Here is a 24,747-nt window from a genome sequence, read left to right as displayed (position 1 = left end):
ATTTTCTGAAGGAATTTGCAGCTACCAGTTGTATGCTGTTCAATTTATCAAAGCAGATTTCATGCTACCCAATATTAACAGAGAAATTATTAAATATAAATTCAGTTGTATAGTAGCTGATAGGTTTTTAAAAATCAGTAATATATAATTATCAAGAAAGTATTACTTTTTGACAAGTGTAAGTGATAGTTTATTGCCTACAAAAAACTGAATGTGTATATATTGTTTAGAAGAAAAAAAAAATCACTGGAATACAAATGAGATGAACTTGTGCAAACTGCAACTTAACATGCCTCATAAGGTTTCTTTATATATTAGGGCAAAATTGTGCAATAGTGGCAAAGGTTCTGATAACCTATTAAAGTTAGGTTCTAAATTCCTATGCAGTGTGACTCAGTTAAAATCGAGCCTCAAATGCCTAACTGGGAATATTCACTTGAATTTGACTACATACTTCTGATACACTCTTCCACAAACATGTGCATGTCTAAGACTATGTAATTTAGCATTTTCTTTCAACTTCAACAAGGATTTTTATCTTTAAGGCTGTGATAATGAGATAACATGTTACTTCTAGGATCATCTCTCTTCTTTTAAAATCTCTATGAAAACAAACCTTTCGTCAAATCATTCAAAATTCACATAATAAAGGATAATTACCACTGCATTAAAAAAAAAAAGTCCAGCTACATCAAAAATTCAAGAGTCCTAAAAATCCCCTCACTCAATTATACACTTGCTATTCTTGAAGTATGGCCATTTCTTTCTGTAGGGTAGAAATAAGAGGAGGTTCTGTATGTCTTACCACCCACCTAGATAATGTTCCATAAACCTGTAGTGTAGCATAGCATTTCAGAAATCCTACTGATTTTTATACAGAAATTTTCTGTGAATTAGTTTGGGCATCTGTTTAATCATACTGCGATAAATATAACTATTTTAGAATTCAATATTTAATTTTAAAAGTCTATTTTAATTACTTACACAAATAGAACCACCAGAATATTACACACTTGGAAATTTTAATATTATGTCATACAACTTAATGTATATGATAATTGTCCCAATAGAACCACACAATTATGCCAAATTTTTTAAAAAATCAAGTTTACTCCTTTAAAACAATGAAGTAAAAGTGATTTATATAAAGTAGCTTGATTAAACAGTTAAATTGGAATCAGAGCAAAATAATTACTCCAGAAATGGAAGAAACCTTAAGAGACCAACTCCCTTCTCTACAAAACTGGGTCATGTGCCAAATGCCTCACAAAGATACTACAGAACACTCTAGAATATAAACACTATTTTAGCATACAGATTATATCCCTTTTACCATAATATCCTCAGTGCCTGGCATAATGCCTGACATTTAGGAGGCACTCAAATATGTTGAATAAATGAACCATGCTAAAAAACTTTATGAATTAAATTTTAAAGTATTTTTCATTGTAAGATTTTAGTTATTAAAACAATGCAATGTGTCACTGTTACCAGGGCTAGTCCTAATTATAGATTATCTAAGGAATTCTTTCAGCAGTCCTAATTACAGATTATCTAAGGAATTCTTTCAGCACTACCTTTATTAAATCATTCTTCCACTGGATAGGGTTCCGTCTACTCATAGCAGGTATGAAAATCGCTACGTAGTCACTAATGGACCAGACAGCAAACATGATATTCAAAGGATCAAGGTTAAATTGCTACAGCCACCACCTCAAAATTAGCCATTAGGTCGAATCCCACCGTAGTATCTCAGATTACGTTGAGCTTGGGGGAAATAAGACATAGGGCATTCGAATGTGACCTGATGGGAAACCTTCAAAGCGATACCCAAAGCAGCAATAAATTTTGAGGTTAAGGGAATTAGACATATTAAAGAAAAAGCATCAAGTCATGGGTCACATAGAAAGGTAGGCAGGCAAGATGACACTAATATGGGAGAAGGGTCTTGAATTTGGAGAAAGGATATTCAAAAATAAACTTCACCTCTTGCACAATTTTGCCTAAGACCGGCACTGAAGATGTTAGCACAGGTAAAAAGTTACAGATTATGCTGAGAATGGTAAATAGGTATATTTTAATGTAAACTGAATGTAAATCACATAATTGTAATGCTAGCTATAGCCTTGAGATGACTTAACATGAAGAAATGGATAAGTCATTTGCCTAAAATCAAAGTTGTAAAAGACAACAAAAATCTAAGTTACCTTCCTCCTAGTTCAGTGATATTTTCACCTCAATGTACCATCTCACTTTAAATATCTTAAAATAAGAAACATTTTAAATGCATTGAATCATTTTGTTGATTTATCTATTTTAAAGCATTATTCTTAAAAATGGACCAGACTTGTAAAGTATTTATGAAATGTTACTTTAACAGTGTTAAGAGAACTAGCCATATTAGAGACTTTGAAACTTTTTCCCTTCACTATTTAAAAAAATTAAAGCTTTGCCCTATCCCAATTCTCATTTAAAATATATTTTTTAAGTTCTGTTGTTGTTCTTTTTTTTTTTAAAGTTATGTTCCTGATTTGTCAACAGAACCACCACACAGTGAGAATGTATCTTGCTGAGCTAGCCAAATCTCTCCTACTTCCCATTTTTAACCAACCAATGCTTGACAACACGGGAAGGCCATAGGGATGCACTCCATACTGTGAAACTCAGTGAAGCTCAGGGGTTCTTCACACAGGGCCTGGCCTTCAACTTGTTCTCTTTAACACCTACTAAGCTAACTGACTCAAATAATCTTTAATATCACTACCAGAATTAAAACTTTATTCAAAGACGGAAGTTCAAGAAAAGGTTTAAAGTTATGCTAGGAAAGAGCAATCTGACACAGGGAGACTATAGTTAATTCCTATGAGAATCTTTATACATGTTAAAATTTTTTTCAATTATTACAAAAATTTAGTAGCATGTAAATATAGCCCCCAAATGGTTGCTATAATCCTTATTACATACTGGGTCTGCATTAACAGGAAAAGCTATTAAGAGTATTATAGGAATATCTAATATGGAAAGTAAATGGCGTTTTAATATTTTCCATTGACTTGTCTTTTTTTACATTTTTTTCCTTTTATAGAAAAAATATAATATTTGGGGAACATGACTATGACAAATAGCAGTGGAAAGAGGAAAAAAGTCTTTGTGAACAGTGTACATTTACATTCATTAAGGGTGACTGAAACTAGAGGACATGATGTCTGCAAGATGAATCTACAGGAAGCTCAGAAATTCGTGTTCCCTCAATGTTTTGGTAAAACCAATCATGAAATCTCAACTGAAGTTATAATTAGTAATTAATCCATGTGTGTGATTAGATAAAACACAGAATAAGGAGGATTCAAAAGCTTCATTAATTTGTTTCACACCAAAGTTCACAATTGGTAAGAAAAATAGGAAGTAATCAACTGCATGCACCAAAAACCCCAAGAAAGAAATCTCAGGTATTTAGTTTCTTTTTCACAGGCATTGCTAGTTCAAAAACAAAAATTCAGGGAATACTGGCACTTAGAGGGGAAAAAGTTTCCACTGTCATTTTAAAATAAGCATTCAAGATAAAAGCTAATAGTTTGGATGGAGCAGGGGAAAAAAATTAGGTAATGGCTAAAGTAAAACAAATGCTAATAATTTAGTGTAATGTACAAAAATTACCACTTTTACTTAAGTATACCTTAAGAAAAAAGTACAAATTGTATTTACATAATTATACACTTTGTCTTTGACTTCTTTTTCTTCTTTTTACCATCTTTGCTCATCTTTTCTTTATGTTTTCGAATTTCTCGAACTAATGTATAGAAGGCATCGTCAACACCCTGAAATATAAAACAAGTATTAAAATGTGAATATATACGATGATTTAAATTGCATAGGTAACAGGAAAGATATATCACTAATGGAAATATTAATACTGAGAAAGAATAAGGACACTTCACATTTCTCTGTAGGAAACTGAATATCAGACATTTAAGATTCTTTAATGTCTTCTTCATGGATATTTTGTCAACGTTATAAACAGGAACACTGATTTTAAGAAAAGGAAATGAAAAGCAATGGCGCAGAATCTTACAGAAGCTTCACAAATGACTTTTTCCCTGAACTTAATTTGCTACTAATTTTTACATATTGGCAAACCTTGGTAACCAAAATCCAAATGTGTGTATATATGTGATTATGTATTTATACTTAATTATCCCTGAGTTTCTACACATGAATATTAAGCCATGTAAATAAATATACCATTTTCATAAAAATTCACAGAAACAATATTTGAGCTCTGGTTCAATACTTATTTAAATCTATTAGATTTAGATAATTACCAAGAAGTGAACAGTATTTGAATATACTTCCAGTTTTCAAATATTATATACCATATTAAGGCATTAAGTTTCAATTGTACTTAATCATATAAAGTGACCCAATACAAGACACTACTTTGAAAACATAATACTCTGATTTATGGAAAAGGGGGCTAAATCATTTAAATAGTGGTGTAAGTTACCAATTTATAGAAGATTCTATTTTACTTATTGTTTTAGTTTCTGTTTGGTACATTAAGTATTCAAAAATTTGCTATATAAAGACAAATGGTATACCTTTAAAGAAATATCCATTTCGTCATTTTAGCCGACATCTATTTGTGATCAAAGCAATGTATCTAAATCAGTAATGGTTGAAAGTGATTTTAAGTCAGAGTTATTTTCAACCTAATAATTCATAATGTGAAAAGTGGAACTCTGAATATGGTAGCAGGACAGATTTTAACTGCAATACTAAAATGATACAAGATCAATACAGTCAGTTCTTCTCATGTCCCCATTAAATTACATATAAAAGCAAAATTTAAAAAATTAAAGAAAAATATTATCTTCTATATATTTTAAAATCTATTCAACTGAGTAGTAACTATTGTTAAAAGCCTGTTAAGAGGAGATACAAGATGACAGCAGATTGAGTGGAAGCTACACTGACACTCTCCCAGGACCAAACTGGAATTACAACTAAAATATCAGAAAACCACCCTGGATGATCAACTGCAACTGAAGACCAGCTGGAGAGCACCATCGTAGCCAAGGACAAAAAGTGGAGACCACATAGACTGGTAGGAAGTGTGGAGGCATGAGAGGGCTGGCTGGGCTCCCACAGGCAGCAGCTGAAGGTCCAGAGGGACAGCTCAGCTGTTGGGGGGTTCCCACTGAGCACTCTGGGGTCTAAACCCCAAGCTGGGCTCCCCAGCCCAGAGCACCAGAACTGAGAAAAGGGCCCATATAATACCTGGCTGTGAAAAGCAGCAGGGTTTCTGTCTGCCAGGAAGAGATGGCTGGAAATACAGGCACGCTCTTAAAGGGCCAATACACAAAGTTTTTTGTGCAGCCATTCACCCTGGGCTCCAGCAGAGGGAAGGCAGAGTGGATTAGAGCAGTGTGAGGAGAATCCAGGGGGGCTGGCTGAGGGAATAGATATCAGAGGGCACCCATCTGGACCCTGGTGCTGAGTCATTACCCCATATAGCAGAAGACATCTTAGGCAGACATTTATCTTCCAAGCAGCTTTTCCCTGGAGGGGAAGCAATTGCCCTACCCTACTGGAAAACCACTGGCCCCACCCTGTGAAGTTTCTACAGCCTGAGGCTCCTTAAAAGACTGAATAACAATCAACCTCTGGGTGCTTTGAGTCTTTGCCTGATTTGATTCTAGACCCAAGGCTTGGAAAAGCAGACCTTGGTGCACATCCTGATCCTGTCCAAATACACCCAGCCCCAGCAGAAGAACTGAGAAGCTGTGGAGTGTGGAAAACTTCAAACAGGGTACTCAAGGCCAGTCACAAACAGCATCTGACATTGGCCTGCACCAGAGACCATCCAAAAGACTGAGAGTCCTAGCAGATCTACCTAATACATAGAAACAAATCCAAACAGGCAGTCAAAACGGGGAAACAAAAAAAACAAGCCCCAAATGAAAGAACAAAAGAATCCTCCAGAAGAAGAGCTAAATGAAATGGAGATAAGCAATCTATCAGATGTAGAGTTCAGAATACTGATCATGATGCTCAACAGCATGAAAAAAGATACAGAAACTATGAAGGAAATTAAGAATGACATAGTAGAAGTGAAAATAAAACAACTTTGGAAGTAATGAACAGCAGATTAGGGAAGCTGAGGATTGGATCAGCAAATTAGAAGACAGGCTAGAAAAAAATCGCTCAATCACAGAACCAGAAAGAAAAAACAACTGAAAAACAGAAGAACAATCTAATGGAGCTGTGGGACAATATGAAACGTAACAATATTCACATTACAGGAATACCAGAAGAGGTTGAAAGTAAGCAAGGGATAGAGAACCTGTTTGAAGAAATAATGGCAGAAAACTTCCCTAACCTGGTCAAGGAAAAAGTCACACAAGTTCAGGAGGCACAGAGAGTCCCAAGCAAAAAGAACCCAAAGAGGCCCACGCTCAGACACATCATAATTAAAATGCCAAAAATTCAAGACAAAGAGAGAATCTTAAAGGCAGCAAGAGAAAAGCAAGCTGTTACCTACAAAGGAGCTCCCATAAGGCTGTCAGCTGATTTTTCATCAGAAACTCTACAGGTCGGAAGGGAATGCATGAAGTATTCAAGGTAATGCAAAACAAGGATCTGAAACCAAGAATACTCTATCCAGCAAGGCTATCATTCAAATTAGATGGTGAAACAAAGCTTTCCAGACCAAAAAAAAAGGCTAGAGTTTATTACCGCCAAACCAGCATTGCAGGAAATGTTAAAGAGATTACTGTAATAAGAAGCTGAAATAGAGGGAACAAGAAACATAGGCATAAAGAAATAAAATGGCAACAGTTAAGTACCTATCCATAATAACCTTAAATATAAATGAATTAAATGTCACAACCAAAAGACATAGCGTAGCTGAATGGATAAGAAAACAAGACCCAATGCATAACTGGCGGACAGAGACAATGGTGTGGTGAAGGCCTGGGGGACAGGGGGATGGTGGGTGCGGGGTGGAGGGGATCAATGGGGAAACAAAGGGGGAGATACGTAATACTTTCAATAATAAAGATAAATTAAAAAGAAAAAAAGAACAAAAACAAACCCAAATATACGCTGTCTACAAGAGACCCACCTCAGAACAAAAGACTCACACAGGCGGGGGTTGGGGGGAGACTTCTGGAGGACTTTAAAGGAAAGATCAACAGCAATACAGTCATAGTAGGGGACTTTAACACCCCACTGACTTTACTGGATAGATCTTCCAGACAAAAAAATCAACAAGAAAACAGTGACTCTAAATGACACACTAGATCAGATGGATTTAACTGACATTTATAGAACATTCCACTCCAAAGCTGCAGAACAGGCATTCTCCTCAAGTGCACATGGGGCATTCTCAAAGGCAGACCATATGTCAGGACACAAAATAAGTCTCCACAAGTTCAAGAAGACTGAAATCATATCAAGCATCTTCTTGGACATTTACACAATGGAATACTATGCAGCTGTAAAAACAAAGGATTCCTTACCCTTTGAGACAGCATGGAGGGACCTGGAGAGTATTATGCTAAGGGAAATAAGCCAGCCAGAGAAAGATGTGTCACATGATCTTACCCATATGTGGACTCTAATGAACAAAATAAACCAATGAATAAAATAAACCGATGAACAAAATAGATCCAAAGACACAGAATCATGGAACAGACTGATGAATCTGAGAGGGAAGGCGAATCTGACAGGGAAGGAGTGGGTGGGGAGAAATTAACATAAGATTTTATATGCATATATGTATGACCCATGGACACAGACGACAGTGGGGTGAAGCCATGGGGGGAGGGGTACAAGGTAGAGAGGATCGATGGGGGAAATACAGGGACATCTGTAATACTTTCAACAATAAAGGTAAATTTTTAAAAATATAAAAGAATTAAAATTAAATAAAAAGCCTGTTAACATAACAGGCTTTTAAACCTAAACGCTAGAGGGAATCTTAGGAACCAATACTCAACAAATAAAGTTGTATAAATCAAGTTAGCTTAAGAACAATGAACACTGGATTTTTACTCATTTTAACCACCTCTGTTGATATTCATATGCACATTTGTTAAGTTATCTTGAAAATAATTTAAAATTTAAGTGATATGATTTCTCCTTTATTGTATTACTAAAATCTTCCAAAATAAATATTTCAAAATAATAGCAAAACTAAATCAGAGCATTTTCAAGTTTCATTTATCTAATTTTTACAACAGATCTAAAATTCAGAGGAATATTACCAACATTTTTTAAGTGAACACAGAATAGTAATAAGAGGCTTGCTCACATTTAAACAAATAGTAAGATAAAAACCAGCATTATTGATATGAATACTAGTGAATAAAAAAGTTCCCCAATGAAGTCCCCAAGCTGCACTCATTGAGTGCTCCCCACTTTCTGAAATCATTACTGATACAGCATATGCTTTTGTTTCACCCAAAGCAGTGAGGAAAAGTGGTAAGACATAATTTATCAGCAATACAATCAAGGCTTAATATATATAAACCTTCATGCTAATCTTCTTAACAAATAAAAAGCAAAAAACTTACAATGATATAATAAAGAATAATTTTATAGCTCAACAACCCTTGGCTAATTTATAATCATAAACCTTTAGAATGGAATACTTAGAAGAGTCTCTAATCCACCTCACTTAACCTTCACAAACTCTCTTCGATCACATATGCATACATAGTCTACTCCATTTCAACTTTTATAATGAAGAAAAATGTCAATGAAGAAAAACAGTGCAGCAAATGAAATGAAAAACCACAAGATGGATATAAAGAAGGACAGATTCTAAGCAGGTAACAAGTATTTAGGAGACAACAAAAATCGAATCTGTTAACATTACCTGCCAAGATTCTGACAAGTATTTTAGGTTCACATTGCACTGAACTCTCCTTTCTACACAATCTTACTAAAATTAAATAATTTCAATGATTAGAGAAATATTACAATTAATCAAAAGAGCAGTAAATGCCTTTTTTTCACATGTGAACTAGTCATTCTCATACACACATGTATGACAAAAGTAGTATCCCAGTAATTATTTTGTTTAAACTTATTCAATTTAGGACTAAGAAAAACTAATTTGTACCTATTTATCACTGTCAAGTTAATTTTGTAAAAATATTCTTATTTAAAATGTTAAGTATTACCAAGTACACTTTTTTCTTTATATAAATGCTATCCATGTCAACTGAAAAGACAAGAATTCAGTTCATCATGCCCAACAATTATCTGACATTCCCATTCACACTAGTCACTGAAAACAGTTTGCACAAATGAGAAATTTTAGAAAAGTATATTATTCCATCTTTGTTTAAATAAAAATGAAAGCATAAAACTTTATTCTAAATAGTTCTGCTTTAAAAATCACCTAATAGTAAGATAATAGGAGGAAAAAATAAAATTAATTAAAATTAAAAATTAATCACTCATGGCTCATGGCTACTGTAATTTAAGAAGTTTGTTTTTTCAGTGCATTGCAATGTTCAATTTTACCACACCTTCTAAATTAATATATTGCTTTAAATAATGATACTAAAAAAATATCAAGAGTTCATAAATCTCAATAAAAATTAATGCCAGTCATGCTTTGTTTCTTCTTCTGAGTTGAGATTAGTACCAGACCACGTAATATCTTTTGGGACGGAACCTACTATTCAGATGTACATTTCATATTTTTGGGAGCTCCATTATTTCTGATCATAAAATCATATAATAAAGACTACCTACCTTAGTTTAATCAGCACAATAAATGTATCCTACAATTTTATTTCATGTTCTCACAGAACATTATATATTACAAACAATATACATTAAACTCTAAAGCTTTGGCATAAAATTTATGGCATCTGTTAAATGAAATGTTTTCCGAGCAAAACCAAATATAATATGGGTTAAGGAAGGAAATTGAAAATTCCCATGCAATAAAATCCAAATGAGCAGCTATTAAGTACCAAGAACCTCATTAGGCTATGATCATACAAAAATATGTGATTCTGGCTCTCTAAGATTCTACTGTACAGGAATCAAATATAAAAGAGGTTATTTCAATGTATCAAGAAGGTCATATATTCATTCTAAGGGTTTAAAGAAAGAGTCTTAGACAATAGGAGATTACAGAATCATAAAAGAGTGTTAGCTAATTAATGAGACTAGGGGATAAGAATACTAGTATTCCAAACAAAGGCAGCAGCCAAGACTCAAGGGAAGGTAAGAAAATAATACATGGTGTTCATTTGCGTAAGGACCAAAAAATTTCCAAGGAGTTTTCAGAGATAAGGCCAAAGGCTGGAGGGGAAGGAAGGTGTTAAGAACCATAAATAACATGATGTGAAATTGGAGGTTTGATTCCATAGTTAATAGGAAGCTGGTGACTGGATTTTAAGAGAGCGATATTTAAGTACGGATCTCGGTTATACTGTGAATGAAGACAACAGGTAAGCCAAATCAGAGGTTATAACAGTCCCAGCAAAAAACAAAAGGGGCCTGAACTAATGAAGTGGTAAAAATTAGAACATTATAGAAATCTGCAGTTGTCTCCAAATGGGGGTGAAAAAGAAGGATGTCGGAGTCACCAGAAGACTCCCAGGGTTTCTAACTTGAGTAGAAAGTGATGTTGATGCCACTGAGTTAGAACTGTTAACAGTGGCCCTTTTCTACCTTCTGGACCATTCAACCTTAAGTGGTTTCTTCTATTTTTTCTTTCTAGACCCTGTGACAAATGTAGAGTGGTCTAGAGCCATCAAAGCTGCCTCAGTTATAATTAATACCCATTAGATTAAAAATTAAAATATACTAACTGTGGAAACAAACTATGTTTCTTATTTTTAAGACACTTTTTTTTAAATTTTAAAGTCTTCTGGGCATTTTTTTTTTAATTTATTTTTTACCTCTTACTCTTTCACCTTTTTCATCCATCCCTCCACCCTCCTCCCCTCTGTGGTTTCTTTTAATATTTCAAATTTAAAGCCCATACCTAGGTAGGTCTAAAGTGGTTGCTACTTGTTACCTTTGAAAGATCTGCTTTCTGCCAAAATTAATATGCTGAACTTACCAGATTTTACATTATAATGCATTTTTTAATTTTCACACAGCCAGGAGTCTTTTCTTCTTTGCTGATTTTTTTCAATCTGTATTGTCGGATCTCTCTCACCAATGTATAAAAAGCATCCTCCACTCTCTGCATTGTAAAACACAACTTCTTTAAAGTCTGTTTCATTGGTAATAGTAATTTATTGGGACAGCCATGTGCAAGAAGTTTGAAATTATGAGCTTTACTTGAGAATTTCTTTTTAAAACAGACATCAGATTGCTTGAATAAAACTGGGGATGCAGTTTTAAAATATGGCTTGAATCCTGGTTTGTTCTTTAAAGTCAGTTTTGTTTTGTAATGGAATTAGAATTTATTTTTAAAAATTTACATTAGCAATTAGAGGAGATTCTAAAAACCTTAAGTACAGGTATTAGTGCAATCATTTTAGTTTGCTAGTCACAGAATTGATCAAAACCTAAAGTTAGATTTAAATTATTTCTTTGACTTAGGGAAAACAAATGATTTATATAGCACTGACCCCCAACCCTCCCATTCAAATCCTGTGTAGGGAGTGAGGAGGAAAGTGGTTCAAAAAAGAATTTTAACCTTTGTTTTTTAAAAAAACAAAACCCCTGCACACACACACCTCAAAATTAAGTCAAGGGACTGGAATCTTGAGTTCTATCTTCAATTGCAACACTGTCCAGTGAATTTCTAGGATGGACAAGTGGAGCTGAAACTGGAACTTTTGTGGATGGCTACATTATTTAAATAAAAATGCTAAATGAGGGCTGTTTACCATAAGATTCTAAACATTATAAACTGTTTAACATACACACAAAACAGGAGCAGTGCATTCTGAATCCTTATTACAAGTCTTTAAAATAATTTTTAGAACAGAATCCAATTATATTGGCCTTATACTTTCTAGTATTCTTATTCAAACACTCTAAACAGGCAAAAGGGACTTCTCTTGCTTAAGGCTATGGGAAGAAAGCTATGACAACAAACACAATCATATAAGGCCATATAGAGATCAACAAAGTTTTTAGTATCTTTTCCAGTCCAGAAAATTAGGCAGTAGCCAAGTGGGACAAGGTGTTAACTGTACTGCTAGTTTGTCCACAAGCTTACATCTAAAAGAGAAAAGCACACAAATATTAATCTAAATGTAGTGCAAATTAACTTAAAAGGTATATTTGTGTGCATTCTTCTCAAAGAATTAAGTGTTTAGGAAAGCTAGTCTATTTTATTGCACAATTTAACTTTAAGCTTAATGGGTTTTTTAATTTTAAGAATGAATACTCACTATGGGAATTAGAATATTTTAACACTCTGGGATTGGTAACATCAGTCTTTCTAGGAACCAAATGTGACTAAATGGACTCACACCTAAAAAGCTAATACATATCAAATGTACGATTTGTAGTTTTAAATTAAATTCGGCACAGAGAATCAGCCACTCTAGTATTAACCGAAGTAAGTCGACAGTTAAGGCTTAATTTGTGTATGCCGAAGTCATCGCACATCCATTTTTTATAATAGTTAAAGAAAAAGAAGGCACTTCAATTCTTTAGGGTATATTAATTTTTATAAATCTCAAAAACATATCAAGAACTGCTATGGTAGAGTCTGGTAATTTACCGTTACAGTAATACTTTAACTTAAAATTCATAAACTTAAGTTTCAGTTAAGAAGTGGGCATTTAAATATTTTGATTATATATTAAAATGTACATCTCAAAGTTATACCATCCTGTGACATATTTGTATTCTGCTATCTCATATAAAAAGCACTAGAGTCCTAGAAAATTTGTACCTTATTTTGAATGACATCAATTTAATCAACTAGCTAGTTAAGCTAACTACAAAATAAAAATTTCCAACCATTTTTGGAAATCATTAAATATACTGGAACTTTAAATTATATAACCACTTGTACCTGTATATAAAATTTTTAGTATTTTATATTTAGCATTAATTCTCAAGGAGAGGATTTACTTTTACTCCCAAGTCCTTGCAAAAATTATATATTAGAAATCCTCAGCGTTAAATAATATAAGGCATTAAAATGACTTTTGTAAAGCATGTAAAATGTAAAGCATGAGCTAGCATTTAAGATTTGTTCACACATGGCTTGGCTGATTTGTCTCAGTGGTTAGAGCATCGGCCCATGGAATGAAGGGTCCTGGTTCGATTCTGGCCAAGAACATGTACCTTGGTTGCAGGCTTGATCCCCGGCCCTGGTTGGGGTGCATGTGGGAGCAACCAATCGATGAGTCTCTCTCACATCGATGTTTCTCTCTCTCTCTCCATTCCTCTCTCTCTAAAAAGCAATGGGAAAAATATCCTCGGGTGAGGATTAAAAAAATAAAAAGATATGTTCACACATGATTCTCTTTCAATTTGAAAATTAATGTAAGGAGTTTAAATATATATATGTATGTGTGTGTGTAAAACAAACCAGGTTAAAGCTCATATTTGTTAAGAATGTAAAGATTTACTCCTGTTTTAAAAAGTTACAAGGTCAATGTAGAAGTATTAAAACATTCTATGAGAGGAGAAAAAGAGGGTTTTGGTTCTCTACTAATTTAGCAGAAGCAAAATTTGATTGTAACTTATTTCTAAAATCAGTTTGAAAGAGTCTACTTTGTAAGTGTGCACATCCCCATCACCAGAATATATGATTTTGTTTCCAGCAATGCAGAGAGAATTGGAAGCCAACGATTAAAAAGAGATTACTATCCACCACCAAATGATTCCGTATTAGGACCTCAGTGGCTAAAGTAATTAACACTGAGAAATAGTTATTCCAGAGTGACTCTTTATTAATTTTTACTAATAAGAAATTTAAATTAGATTTTAAGGACTCAATTATTTACCATATTTTCTCAGATTTAACTACTTCTTATTTCTTGGTAATATGCTTTAAGGTCATACTGACATCAAGAGATTATTATTTATCCTTGTGTTCACCTTAAACCATTGGCACAGAACACTGGTTTCATATCCCAAAATTTATAGGTAATTTTTAAAGACAAAGTATAGCTGAAACATTCAATACCCAATTGTGGCTAGTTGCTAAGCATTAACTGGCACTTAATAATTTATTCCTGAGAAATATGGCTTATTGCCACATATACTCACTTTCAAATGTCACTTATTAAACATTAAGAACAAGTGCAAATATTTATGTAGGAACAGAAGTGCACAAGTTTATGCATGTAAATTTTTTAAAATCAAGATATTTGACAATATTTTCATCTCAGCTATTATCTGAAAACATACTTGTGAGACTAAAATAATAGAGCACTCCATACTAGAGAAAGAACTACATATCCTAGTGTCTATAATGCTTTCACTGAGATTTCATTTTAAGCAAGTATTTGTTCCTACTGAATGGCTTATTATCTGCAAAAATTCTTGCAAACTCTTTCAAGGAAATAACACTCAAACACCCTACTTACAGACAGATGCAAGAATACTAGCCTTCTTGGGGGAGAGGAATAGGAGGAACAAGGTGTATTCTAAAGAGCAACTTTGCACTGCCAAATTTCTCAAGAAACCTTGCTAACTATGGCCCATCTTAGGTATTTCTGAAATGCAGCAATACTACTCATCGGGAGGCTAGGTATGGTGCACAGCAGGTGCTCAGTAACTGTTCTATTTTTAACTCATGAAAAGTTAAAGTTCAAAATATTGATCTTATACAAAAACTCAACTACTATTAAACAAAAGTATGGCACATAAGGTTTTTTGTTTGGTTTGGTTTGGTTTGTTAAAACAATTTGATCAAAAGCTTTCTTTAATGGAGGTCTTGTAACAACTAATTTTAAGTATGCAGAAATTAACAAAAATCAGGAAGTTAACCACTTAACATTTCTGAAGTTCATAAAACTAATTTTTCACATTATGCTCAAATTGAGACTTCCAAAAAGCAAAAAAGCTGAATCTGGAGTAGTGAATAGACTGAGAATTCTGATTCTGTCATCCACTTACTGAACCTCCCCACTTTTGATTTTAGCATACTGGAAAACACACAGCTGACTACCATGGGGTCAATGTTTTGGTTTCAACAGCCTTTGCCAACATTGCCATGCACTGCCCAAAGAAGCCAGGAAATGTGGCAATTCCTAACTGCCCAGATAAATGTAAACTAGGAAGCAGTCTTTACAGAGTAGGAACATAGGGACCACATGCTGCATACCAGCAGAAAATAAAAATTACTTTAGCTTTTCAAATATGAACTAAAATGATTGTAAAGAAATATAATTCATTATATCCCAGCAATATAGTGAACTTTTTAAAGTTGATAAAATATATATTCTGCAACCTTTATCTTAAAAAAGTACTAGAAGAAAAATTCCCTTTTTCTCCCCTCCTACTTCCCTTTCACAGAATGCATAAGTTTTACTTTGAATTTTACAGGCTAACATTAGTAATTTTAAGTTGAAAAGTCTGCCCTAAGTTCTCATGTGTAATGAAACAATACAGTACCCCAGAAGGCCAAATGTAGCCACAGTCGATTTTTGTACTGCCCAAGAGCTTAGAATGATTTTTGCATTTTTAAAGGGTTATAAGAAAAAAAATGCAACAGATACCACTTGTGGCTCACAGTGCTTAAAGTATTTATTATCTGGACCTTACCAGACAAAGTGTGTCAGCCCTTCACTTATACCCAGGAGAAGCTCTAAATTAATGTCCTGTTCCTACTACTTTGAATGTAATTCTTTTTGGTGTTTGTGTTTTAGGTTCATGCTCAAGACTAAAAGGTCATAAAATAAGTAACTGTTGATAAAATACAAGGATATGCATATTTATTTTGTTCAAATAAGAAATTAATAGCAAATAAGTAATAAAATACTCTGCAGAAAATAGGGCTTCAAATTTTCACAAAAAACTGGAGATGTAAAATTTATAAAATTTATGTTTCATTTTATAATCTCCACAATTAGTACTTGAATAGATGTTTATAAAGTCTTGCAAAAGCATGCAAATATCTAATTTTGACAGAAGAAGAATAAACTTCTGAAAGGCAAATCAACAAGTCTATGTAATAAAAAAAAATCAAAGGTCAGAAACTAAATATCTAAGTTATAGTTTAGCAACATAAATTACATAAAGATATCAATACAACAGAATATAAATATAAGAAAAGGTGAGCGTTAGAAGGTTAAGAAATAAAGTATTCCTTTATATCACTCTATATTTTAAGTAGATGATCCACATAAATGTCTACAAAGCAAATTTAAGTTAATCCACTTCCATATCATACATACTACATATATCTTCCCCACTCCCACCCCACCCTCCCAAAAGAGTATAAAACCTAAAAATCTATTTTAAACAGAAACCAGGTAGTTTTCTGATTAATTATGAATGCTGTGGTATATTAAAGCATTAACATCAAACACTAAGAATCCACTAGTACTTCTGAAATAGTAACCAGAAACAAACACTATTTTAGGCTCATCAAATGAGAAGTGCTTTGTGGGAATAAGAAGTCTCTCTTTTATTGTCCTCTATTGTCTTTGTACTACAACTATGGCCCATGTACCAAAATCAGCATCACCTGAGAGCCCGTTAGGCACTCAGAATCATAGGTTCCAACCAAGACTATTGAATTAGAATCTAAATTTGAATAAGCCCAGTTCATTCATACGCATAAAGTGTGAGAAGCACTGCTCTATTTGCAATAGGCAAAGTCTCTTAGTTTTTTTCTCTATAAAATTTAAACTAAAATGTTAACTGGTTTAAAAGGTATCTTTAAAAGTTACAAATAGTGCAAGTTAAGAAAATGTTAATGGTAGTAGGTTTGCAAATGTTTTCAATAAAATTCCTTTAATTTTAGATTTGTAAATTTTCATAAGAAAATGCTGGGGGAAAAAGTTATAAATATTATAATAACGTGTTCTGAATACCTCCTCTCTAACAGAAAACAAGGAATCTGGTCAGAGACCAATAAAAAGAAAACAAAAACCAAACTTCTTCCCGCCTATGTACTTAGGAATGGATGTGAATAAAATCTTAATTCTTCTAAAGTATAATGCTGTATATCAAGTCTTTTTTAACTTATAAATCAGATTTTAGAATCAGATATTTGTACTATGATCAAACTACAGAAATTCAGCTTTTAATCCTAAAACAAAGATTTAAAATAGAATTCCCTGTTTTTTCGCTGTGTACCAAATTTGTATAACTAGGAAGCAGTACTTTTCCACTGGAGAAATAGAAATATATACTAGCTGAATGATGGTTTACTTTTAAATTTTTATCCCTTTACAAAATTCAATGAAAGTTCTAGAATGCCTGTTTTTACAAGTTTAATTATGTAATGATTTCATCAATTTTCTTAACTCCTAGCATTGCAGTTTTCTGGACTCATGGGTACATGTAACCAGACAAAGCGCTAAACAAATGTTCACCTTGCATGGAACATAAATTGACTAATTTCTTAGTATATGAAAATTATATTCCATCATATCCTTAGGTATTCCTTTCTAGGATTTTTTTCTATATATTAAACTCTTAACTTCATACAAGTAGGTTAAATAATAAACTAAACTGTTTTATTTTGCCTACAGAAAAGTTACTTTTAAAATGTAGGTAATCTTTGAAATAAAAGTCAAGATTAACCTGGCATTCATTTTTGTCAGAAAAACCCAGTTAATGAATAACTGAGAATTTCTATTTATTTTCTAAATATTCCCTTGCTTGAATGAAAACTTTCTCCAAAAATACATATATCCTCAAAAAAATTCTACCAAAGTAAAATACTTCAAAATATAACAAATTTAATCTAGAAACATATGACATAAGATTCTTAAATGCACTTCTAAAACAGGAAACTCAATATTTGTTCCCCTGTTCTTTCACTTTATAAATGTAACAGCAAAAAAAAAAAATTCCCCACATTTCTTGAAACCTGAATGTAAGATGTGCTGAGCTGAAGAGACTGTTCAATGTGGAAAGAAACCAAAGCCAAAAGTAATACCATGGAGACTGGATTAAGAAGCACTGCCCTCTCATATCCTTAAGGGAACATTTACCAAATAAATGGTTTTACTTCCTATTTTAGTATAACAGAAGGAAAAAGTGATAAATTACATTGAACAAAATAACAATTATGGTCTCAGGTATGTACATTATTTGTTTTTCCCTCCTGCCCCCCCATAATGATGTTATAAGGAGATATATTAGTAAACTATGATTAATAATTAAAATCACTTGACATAATTTGCACAGAATAGATTTGTATTTATTGCAGTTTTACTTACCTGTCTTGTCTTTGCTGATGTTTCAATAAAAGGAATTCCGTAACTTCTTGCTAAGTCCTGAGCCTGTTTTGTATCTACTGTTCTAGAAGGCAAATCACATTTATTTCCTACTAGGACCATAGGTACATCTTCAGAGTCTTTAACTCTTTTTATTTGTTCTCTGGGGACAAAAAGAAAACGTGCATGAGATATATTAGAAATACAAAACTCTTTCAAAAATTATACATACCTTTTCTTATAAAATGAAGACTTTTAATTTAATTCCTTGTTCCCACCACACCAAATTTTCCTTGTTTTCCTTTTCATTATTGTTTTTCTCCATCTTAAACATAGAACTTCTATATATGTTAAAGGATCAAATACCTAGAAATATATTAAAACTACAGTCTAATAGGTTCATATGCAGGTAGGTCACATGATGAAGCAGAAAATATTGAAAATTCTAGACCGAAAAAGTCCTATTCCTAATTTTAAAAATTATAACCTTACAAACATATACTACACATGTTGTTAAATGTGTATATCTAGAATTAAAAATGTTTTTTATAAAAACATGAACTATATCATTAACATAATTTTCACATTCCTTTCTCAGAAAAGAGAGCGCCAAGTGGAAAGATTTCGATTTCTACGTAGATAACACAGATGTTACTACACTGTTTATTCTGTAAGAATCCTTCTTTTTCAATAAGATGTGCATAAACTCTAAATTTGGGGTAAAATTAAATTCCTTCAAAATTTTAAGTGAATTTCAAAGATGCAGCATGAAATAAAAAGCCAGTTATTCTACAAAAATATTACTACCCACCCCAATTTATTTTTCTCTATTACTAGACTATAGAGAAAAGATGCTGTAAGAAATGATAAGTAAAATGTTAAACCTCTTAACTAGGCTAGCTCACCATTAAAACATAGCTGATGAATGGAACATTTACTTTATATGCAGTTTTATGAAAACTGTAAACCCTCAAAGAAATAGAATATACACTATACTTAACAGTGATTATTTTAATAAAAATAGTTTTAGGCTCATTTTTCAGTTTCTTTAAAAACTAATTGTTCTAATACTTCAGTCTTTTACAACTTCAGAGTTGTGCGGTTTTGTTGTTGTTTTTTTCTTAAATATCTAATAGCCAATTCCAAGAAATTCTACATTAAAAATACTTGATTCTTTTTAAGGTCATTTGAGTGGCACTGCCTCAATTAGATTTTCATATTTTTGTTGATGCTTTTCATTTTTATAATAGCTCTAGCTTAAAGTCTGTTTCCCCTGTGTAGAATGGTTAAGGGCACAGGTTTTGGAGTCAACAGGACGTAATTTCGATCCCAGCATCAACATTATCTATGCAAGCTGGAACAAGTTACTCAACTTCTCTAACCCTCAAGAACTTCATTTGTAAAACAGGGATATTATCTACCTCATAATTATTCTAGAATTTAAATTAGGTCACTTATGCATGGTGATTAGCAAAGACTCAATAAATGGAAGATACAATTATTCCTCAATGTTAATTTACTATATTCAATTTAAACCCACCTATAATGGTGAATATCTTCAAATGATTTAGTATTATTTATGGCAAATACACAAAGAAAGCCCTCCCCAGTCCTCATGTACTGGTCCCTCATAGCACTGTACTCCTCTTGACCTGCTGTGTCGAGAATATCCAAGAGACAGGTTTCTCCATCAATTACTACTTGTTTCCTGTAGGAATCCTGAGAAGGGAGAAACACAGTCTAGATTATTAAGGTGTACCTTTACTTTAAAAAGGGGTTAGACACAACTCAAGAAAAAAGCCCAATTCACAACTGAGCAAATGACTTGAACAGACATCTCTCCAAAGAAGATAGACAAATGGCCAATATGCACATGAAAATATATTCAAAATCATTAGGGAAATATAAATCAAAACCACAATGAGCTACCACTTCACAGTCATTAGGATGGCTAATATATATATTTTTTTAAAAAAGGGAAAAATAACAAGTGTTAACAAGGATGTGTAGAAACTAGATCCCTATCCACTGCTGGTAGGGATGTAAAATGGTGCAGCCATTGTGGAAAACAATTTGGCAGAATTACCATATGATCCACCAATTCCAATCCTTGGTATGTAACCAAAAGAATTGAAAGCAGGGTCTCAAACAGATATTTGTATGCCAATGTTCACAGCAGCATTATTTATAATAGCCAAAATGTAGAAACAACTCAAGTGTTTATTAACAGATAAGTGGATAAGCAAAATGTGGTATATAAATACAGGGAAATATTATTCATTCATAAAAAGGAATAAAATTCTGATAAATGGTACAACATGGATGAACCTTGAAAACGTTATCCTAAGTGAAATAAGCCAGACACAAAAAGACAAATACCTATTATTCCACTTATATTAGGCACCTAAAATATGTAAAGTCACAAAGACAGAAAGTAGAATACAGATTAGCTGAGGGTGGGGTGGGGAGGGGTTGGAGAGTTATTGTTCAACGGGCACAGAGTTTTAGTTTAGGATGATGAAAAAGTTATGAAAATAGAGCTAATGGTTGCCCAACGTTGTAAATTTACTTAATGTCATTGGGTTGTACATTAAAAATGGCTGTAATAGTAAATTTAATGTTATATATATTGTACCCAAATTTTTAAAAAGCTGTTACACAGAGATTCAACAATGCAAGTGCAAGACCTAAATTCCTATTAAAAATAGTTATTACAAAAACGAGCGCCCTGGCTTGTGCGGCTCCGTTGGTTGGGCATCCTCCTATGCACCCAAAGGTTGCCAGTTTGATTCCCAATCAGGGCACATGCCCGGCTTGTAGGCTCGATCCCCAGTAGGGGGCATGCAGAAGGCAGCCAATCAATGTTTTGCTCTCACATCGATGTTTCTTTCTCTCTCCCCCCCTTCCCTTCCTCACCCTCTATAAATCAATAAAAAAAATCTTTTAAAAAAATGGAATAGCTCCACCAATTCTTGTTATTCAGGATGATTTAGATGGCAAGAAAAAAAAACAATCGGCTTACAAATAAATGTCATGCATCTATTTTACTTACAGTCAAAGCAATACAAAGAGAATGGTCACTACTGAGGATTTTAATGCCTTTATCCATATCTGAAATCCTGGGAACAATATCTCAGAGCCAGATGGATACTATGATAACTCTAAAGTATGGATGGTTTATCTACAAATTCTGTGGGGGAGAATAGATGGCTATCTTAAAGAGACAATGCAACTCTAAGACTGAGTAAAGGAAAGGCAGTGGGTAACATAAACAGAATCTTAAAATGAAAATCTGGTTTTCTTTAATTTTTTTATTTTTAAACATATCTTTATTGATTTCAGAGAGAGGAAAGGAAGGGGGAGAGAGAGATATAGAAACATCAATGATGAGAGAGTCATTGATCGGCTGCCTAGCCAGCAACCCGGGCATGTGCCCTGACCGGAAATCGAACCCCGATCTCCTGGATCCTAGGTCGATGCTCAATCGCTGAGCCCCACCCGGCCAGGCTAACTTTTGATTAATACTCATGCCTAAAAGATTTCACACACTCCCTGCAAAAACAGGCCTCAAAAAAATAAGGTAAAAGGAATGGTGCAATGTGAAGTCATGGAATAAGAGGTGAGGCTGATGATAGGTATAAAGTATAAACCAAGGGCACAATTTCTTATTGTTCCACATGTGGACTTAGCACAAAAGTGTCTTTATTTGATAAATTAGTTTACAGATCATTCCATCATGAAAAGAAAATGGTCATTAAAAATCACGTTTTTGATAAAATATTTTTTAAATGTTTACAGTAGAATACAAAGATATATATCTCCAGCAATGGGGAAGAGTAGGTTTATAGTGGTTAGTACACAAAAAATAAAGTTTATTCTTATATTATTTATTATTGTATTATTTTCCATATGAACTGTAAACCTACCTTTGCCCACCCCTACATATGGTAGCATGATCCCAATAAAATATATGTACATATCAGTATCAATGTGTCTGTACATACATTTAAAAACTGATGGTACTACATAAAAAATGCTAATAAAGGCTGTCTTTGATGGAGATAATTTAAGAAATAATTTACCTCTTATCTTTCTGTACTAGATGCTATGTTAAATGTTATCCCTTTTCTGGCTTTTAATTTTTAAAAGTGTGAAAGACTACCACATTAGACTGTGATCTCATGCTTATCTTTTAAAGTAAACTGTATTTTAATAAAAATTATTTCACTAGTCAGAAAAAAAAGGGTAGATATTTACTCTCTAAGCAAGAAGCTCTTTACTAAAAATTTGAACATGTGGTTGACATTTTATTATTTTTGCCTACTCCCTTAATTAACTACTTAAAAGAACTCTTGTATATTATAAATTGAAAACAGTATTTTTAAGTATAATGAAAGAGCAGGAATTGAGAGCAAAGTACAGTGTCTTAGAGTCAATCCATTCATTACCCAGGTGTGGCTAGAGACCAAAGACTTTTCCTTACCTGCTGCTGTCCCCTCACATTCTTCACTAACCAATACCTAAGTTAACCTATTGTTGATAGTTTCCTTAGTCTTTAAATATAAAATATTTTACCAACAATAAAATTCAAGACTACAGTTTCTGGAGCCACACAAGTCTATACCTAAGGTGTGGCCGGGAGATTACTCACCATCTGCCCACATATATAATGCCTCCAAGATGTAGCTCAATAAAGTCCCATTTACAAAATTTTCAAATACTTTGTATTTCAAAGGTATTTAATGTGGAATATTTGTAGCTTCCCTCCATCAAATGGACTGAGAAACAGGGAAAACAGTCCCTCCCTATTCACCCACCTCATTCCTCTTATCTTTTCCCTTCTAAACCTCATAAATATTAACAGCTAAGTTCTGTGTCACATTCAGTTATTGAAAAAAGTAATCCACAAACTACTTATAAACAATGAGTAGACTCTGCTGATTAGAAATAACAGATTTAGGTTAAAACTTCAGTATTTCCAAAGTTAATTTTAACTAGAGTCATCCTTAGAAGCACAACGTCATTGAGCTATATAAAAAGGCAGTTCAACTTGGTAAAAACTTAAGAATAAAAATGTTAAAAGGCAAAGCATGATCTGAAAAAAGAACTGCAGGTCTGATAACAAAGCAGGAAACAAGCACAACAAAGAGAGTATATAAATACTAAAGATTTTGCTCCAACTTCAGTTTAGCCGTTAGGAAGAAGTATACGGAGGTAGAAAAATTTAGTCATCAGTGCATGGTCTTTCCCAAGATTAAAGTCTAAATAAGGGTTCAAGCAAACTATTGCTCACAGGCCAAATCTTGCCCACCTGTTTTTGTCTGGCCCATGAACTAAGAATAGTTTTTACGTTTTTAAATGGTTGTTTAAAAAAACCAAAGATTATGAGACAAAGACCCATATGGCCCTTTATAGAAAGTTTGCCAATCCTGTTCTACTCTAATAAAATACCTATCACAAATCTGAAGTATTCTCAATACATATTATTTATTCCTTTCATACTTTAAAAATAAACCCTCGCTCGGAGAAAGTACAGGTTATCAAAGCCCAACCAGTTTTAAACACAGATTTTAAAAAGAAACTAGTTAAGAATAGAGCAAGAAAACGATCAAGAACATTCTTAATTAGTATTATTTCCAGTCTTTCAGACAGAAATAAACTTTCAGATCAGGTACACAGGTTACTAACATCCTTTGGAAACTAGGATAAAATAAAGTCACTTTAACTCAACGTAATAAAATATTAAATGTAAGAAAGTTATTACATATATTTTCCCTCTCAGCTAAAGTACTATTGTTTTACTTACATAAGTAGTAAAAAAAAAACTTCTCTAAATGAAATATACTATGCTGGCAGAAGTCAACTGTAGAAAGAACTCAAACATTTCTAGTGATATGACAGACACAATCCTTTTGGAAAGCAATTCCAGTATTTATCAAGAACCGCTCAAATGTTCATCGCCTTTGACACAGTAATGCCACTTCTGGTAAAAGATGCTAAGGAAATATGGTTTATTTCCTTTTAAATGGTAGTTACAATAGATACACTTAATGTGGCAGGCATTCTAAAATGTCTTACAAAGAAAAATTACATAGGTATTTAATGACCTACAACCTTACGCCATTGACCTATGTTCAAAATATAGTCCAAATCCAAGCACCCACCAGCACCGTCACCCTAGTCCATAATACCATTCTGTCTCATGCAATCTCCTGCAACTGCTTCCTAACAGGGATCCCTGTTGTTACTCTTAACAATACATTCTCCACGTAGCAGCTAGTAATTCTTTTTTAAATGTCATTTGCTTTAAATGTCTTGCTTGCTTAAAGTCCTTCAATATTTGTATCCCTTCATTCTTAAAATTAAAATTCAAAGGACTTATCACTCTCCTTACTCAGCACCT

General features: G+C 33.2%; 1 protein-coding gene across 2 annotated transcripts in view; it reads right to left on the bottom strand.

Annotated features, from left to right (window-relative positions):
* Positions 1-1,007: 1,007 nt before the first annotated feature.
* The window catches only part of KRAS (KRAS proto-oncogene, GTPase), a 40,095-nt gene continuing 16,355 nt past the window's right edge, over positions 1,008-24,747 (bottom strand). The window contains exons 3-5 of one of the 2 annotated variants that reach the window (XM_081129362.1): positions 19,885-20,063; positions 18,348-18,507; positions 1,008-3,818 (exon numbers count right to left, since the gene is read on the bottom strand). In XM_081129362.1, the coding sequence (XP_080985488.1) occupies positions 3,702-3,818; positions 18,348-18,507; positions 19,885-20,063 (456 nt within the window). In that variant the 3' untranslated portion in view covers positions 1,008-3,701. The remainder of the gene's footprint in view (positions 3,819-18,347; positions 18,508-19,884; positions 20,064-24,747) is intronic. The other variant, XM_081129363.1, reaches the window with a different exon arrangement.

This window comes from Miniopterus schreibersii, assembly GCF_964146895.1.
Source record: "Miniopterus schreibersii genome assembly, chromosome: 2".
In the NCBI taxonomy this organism is placed as follows: domain Eukaryota; kingdom Metazoa; phylum Chordata; class Mammalia; order Chiroptera; family Miniopteridae; genus Miniopterus; species Miniopterus schreibersii.
This window is presented reverse-complemented; position numbering and strand designations above follow the sequence as displayed.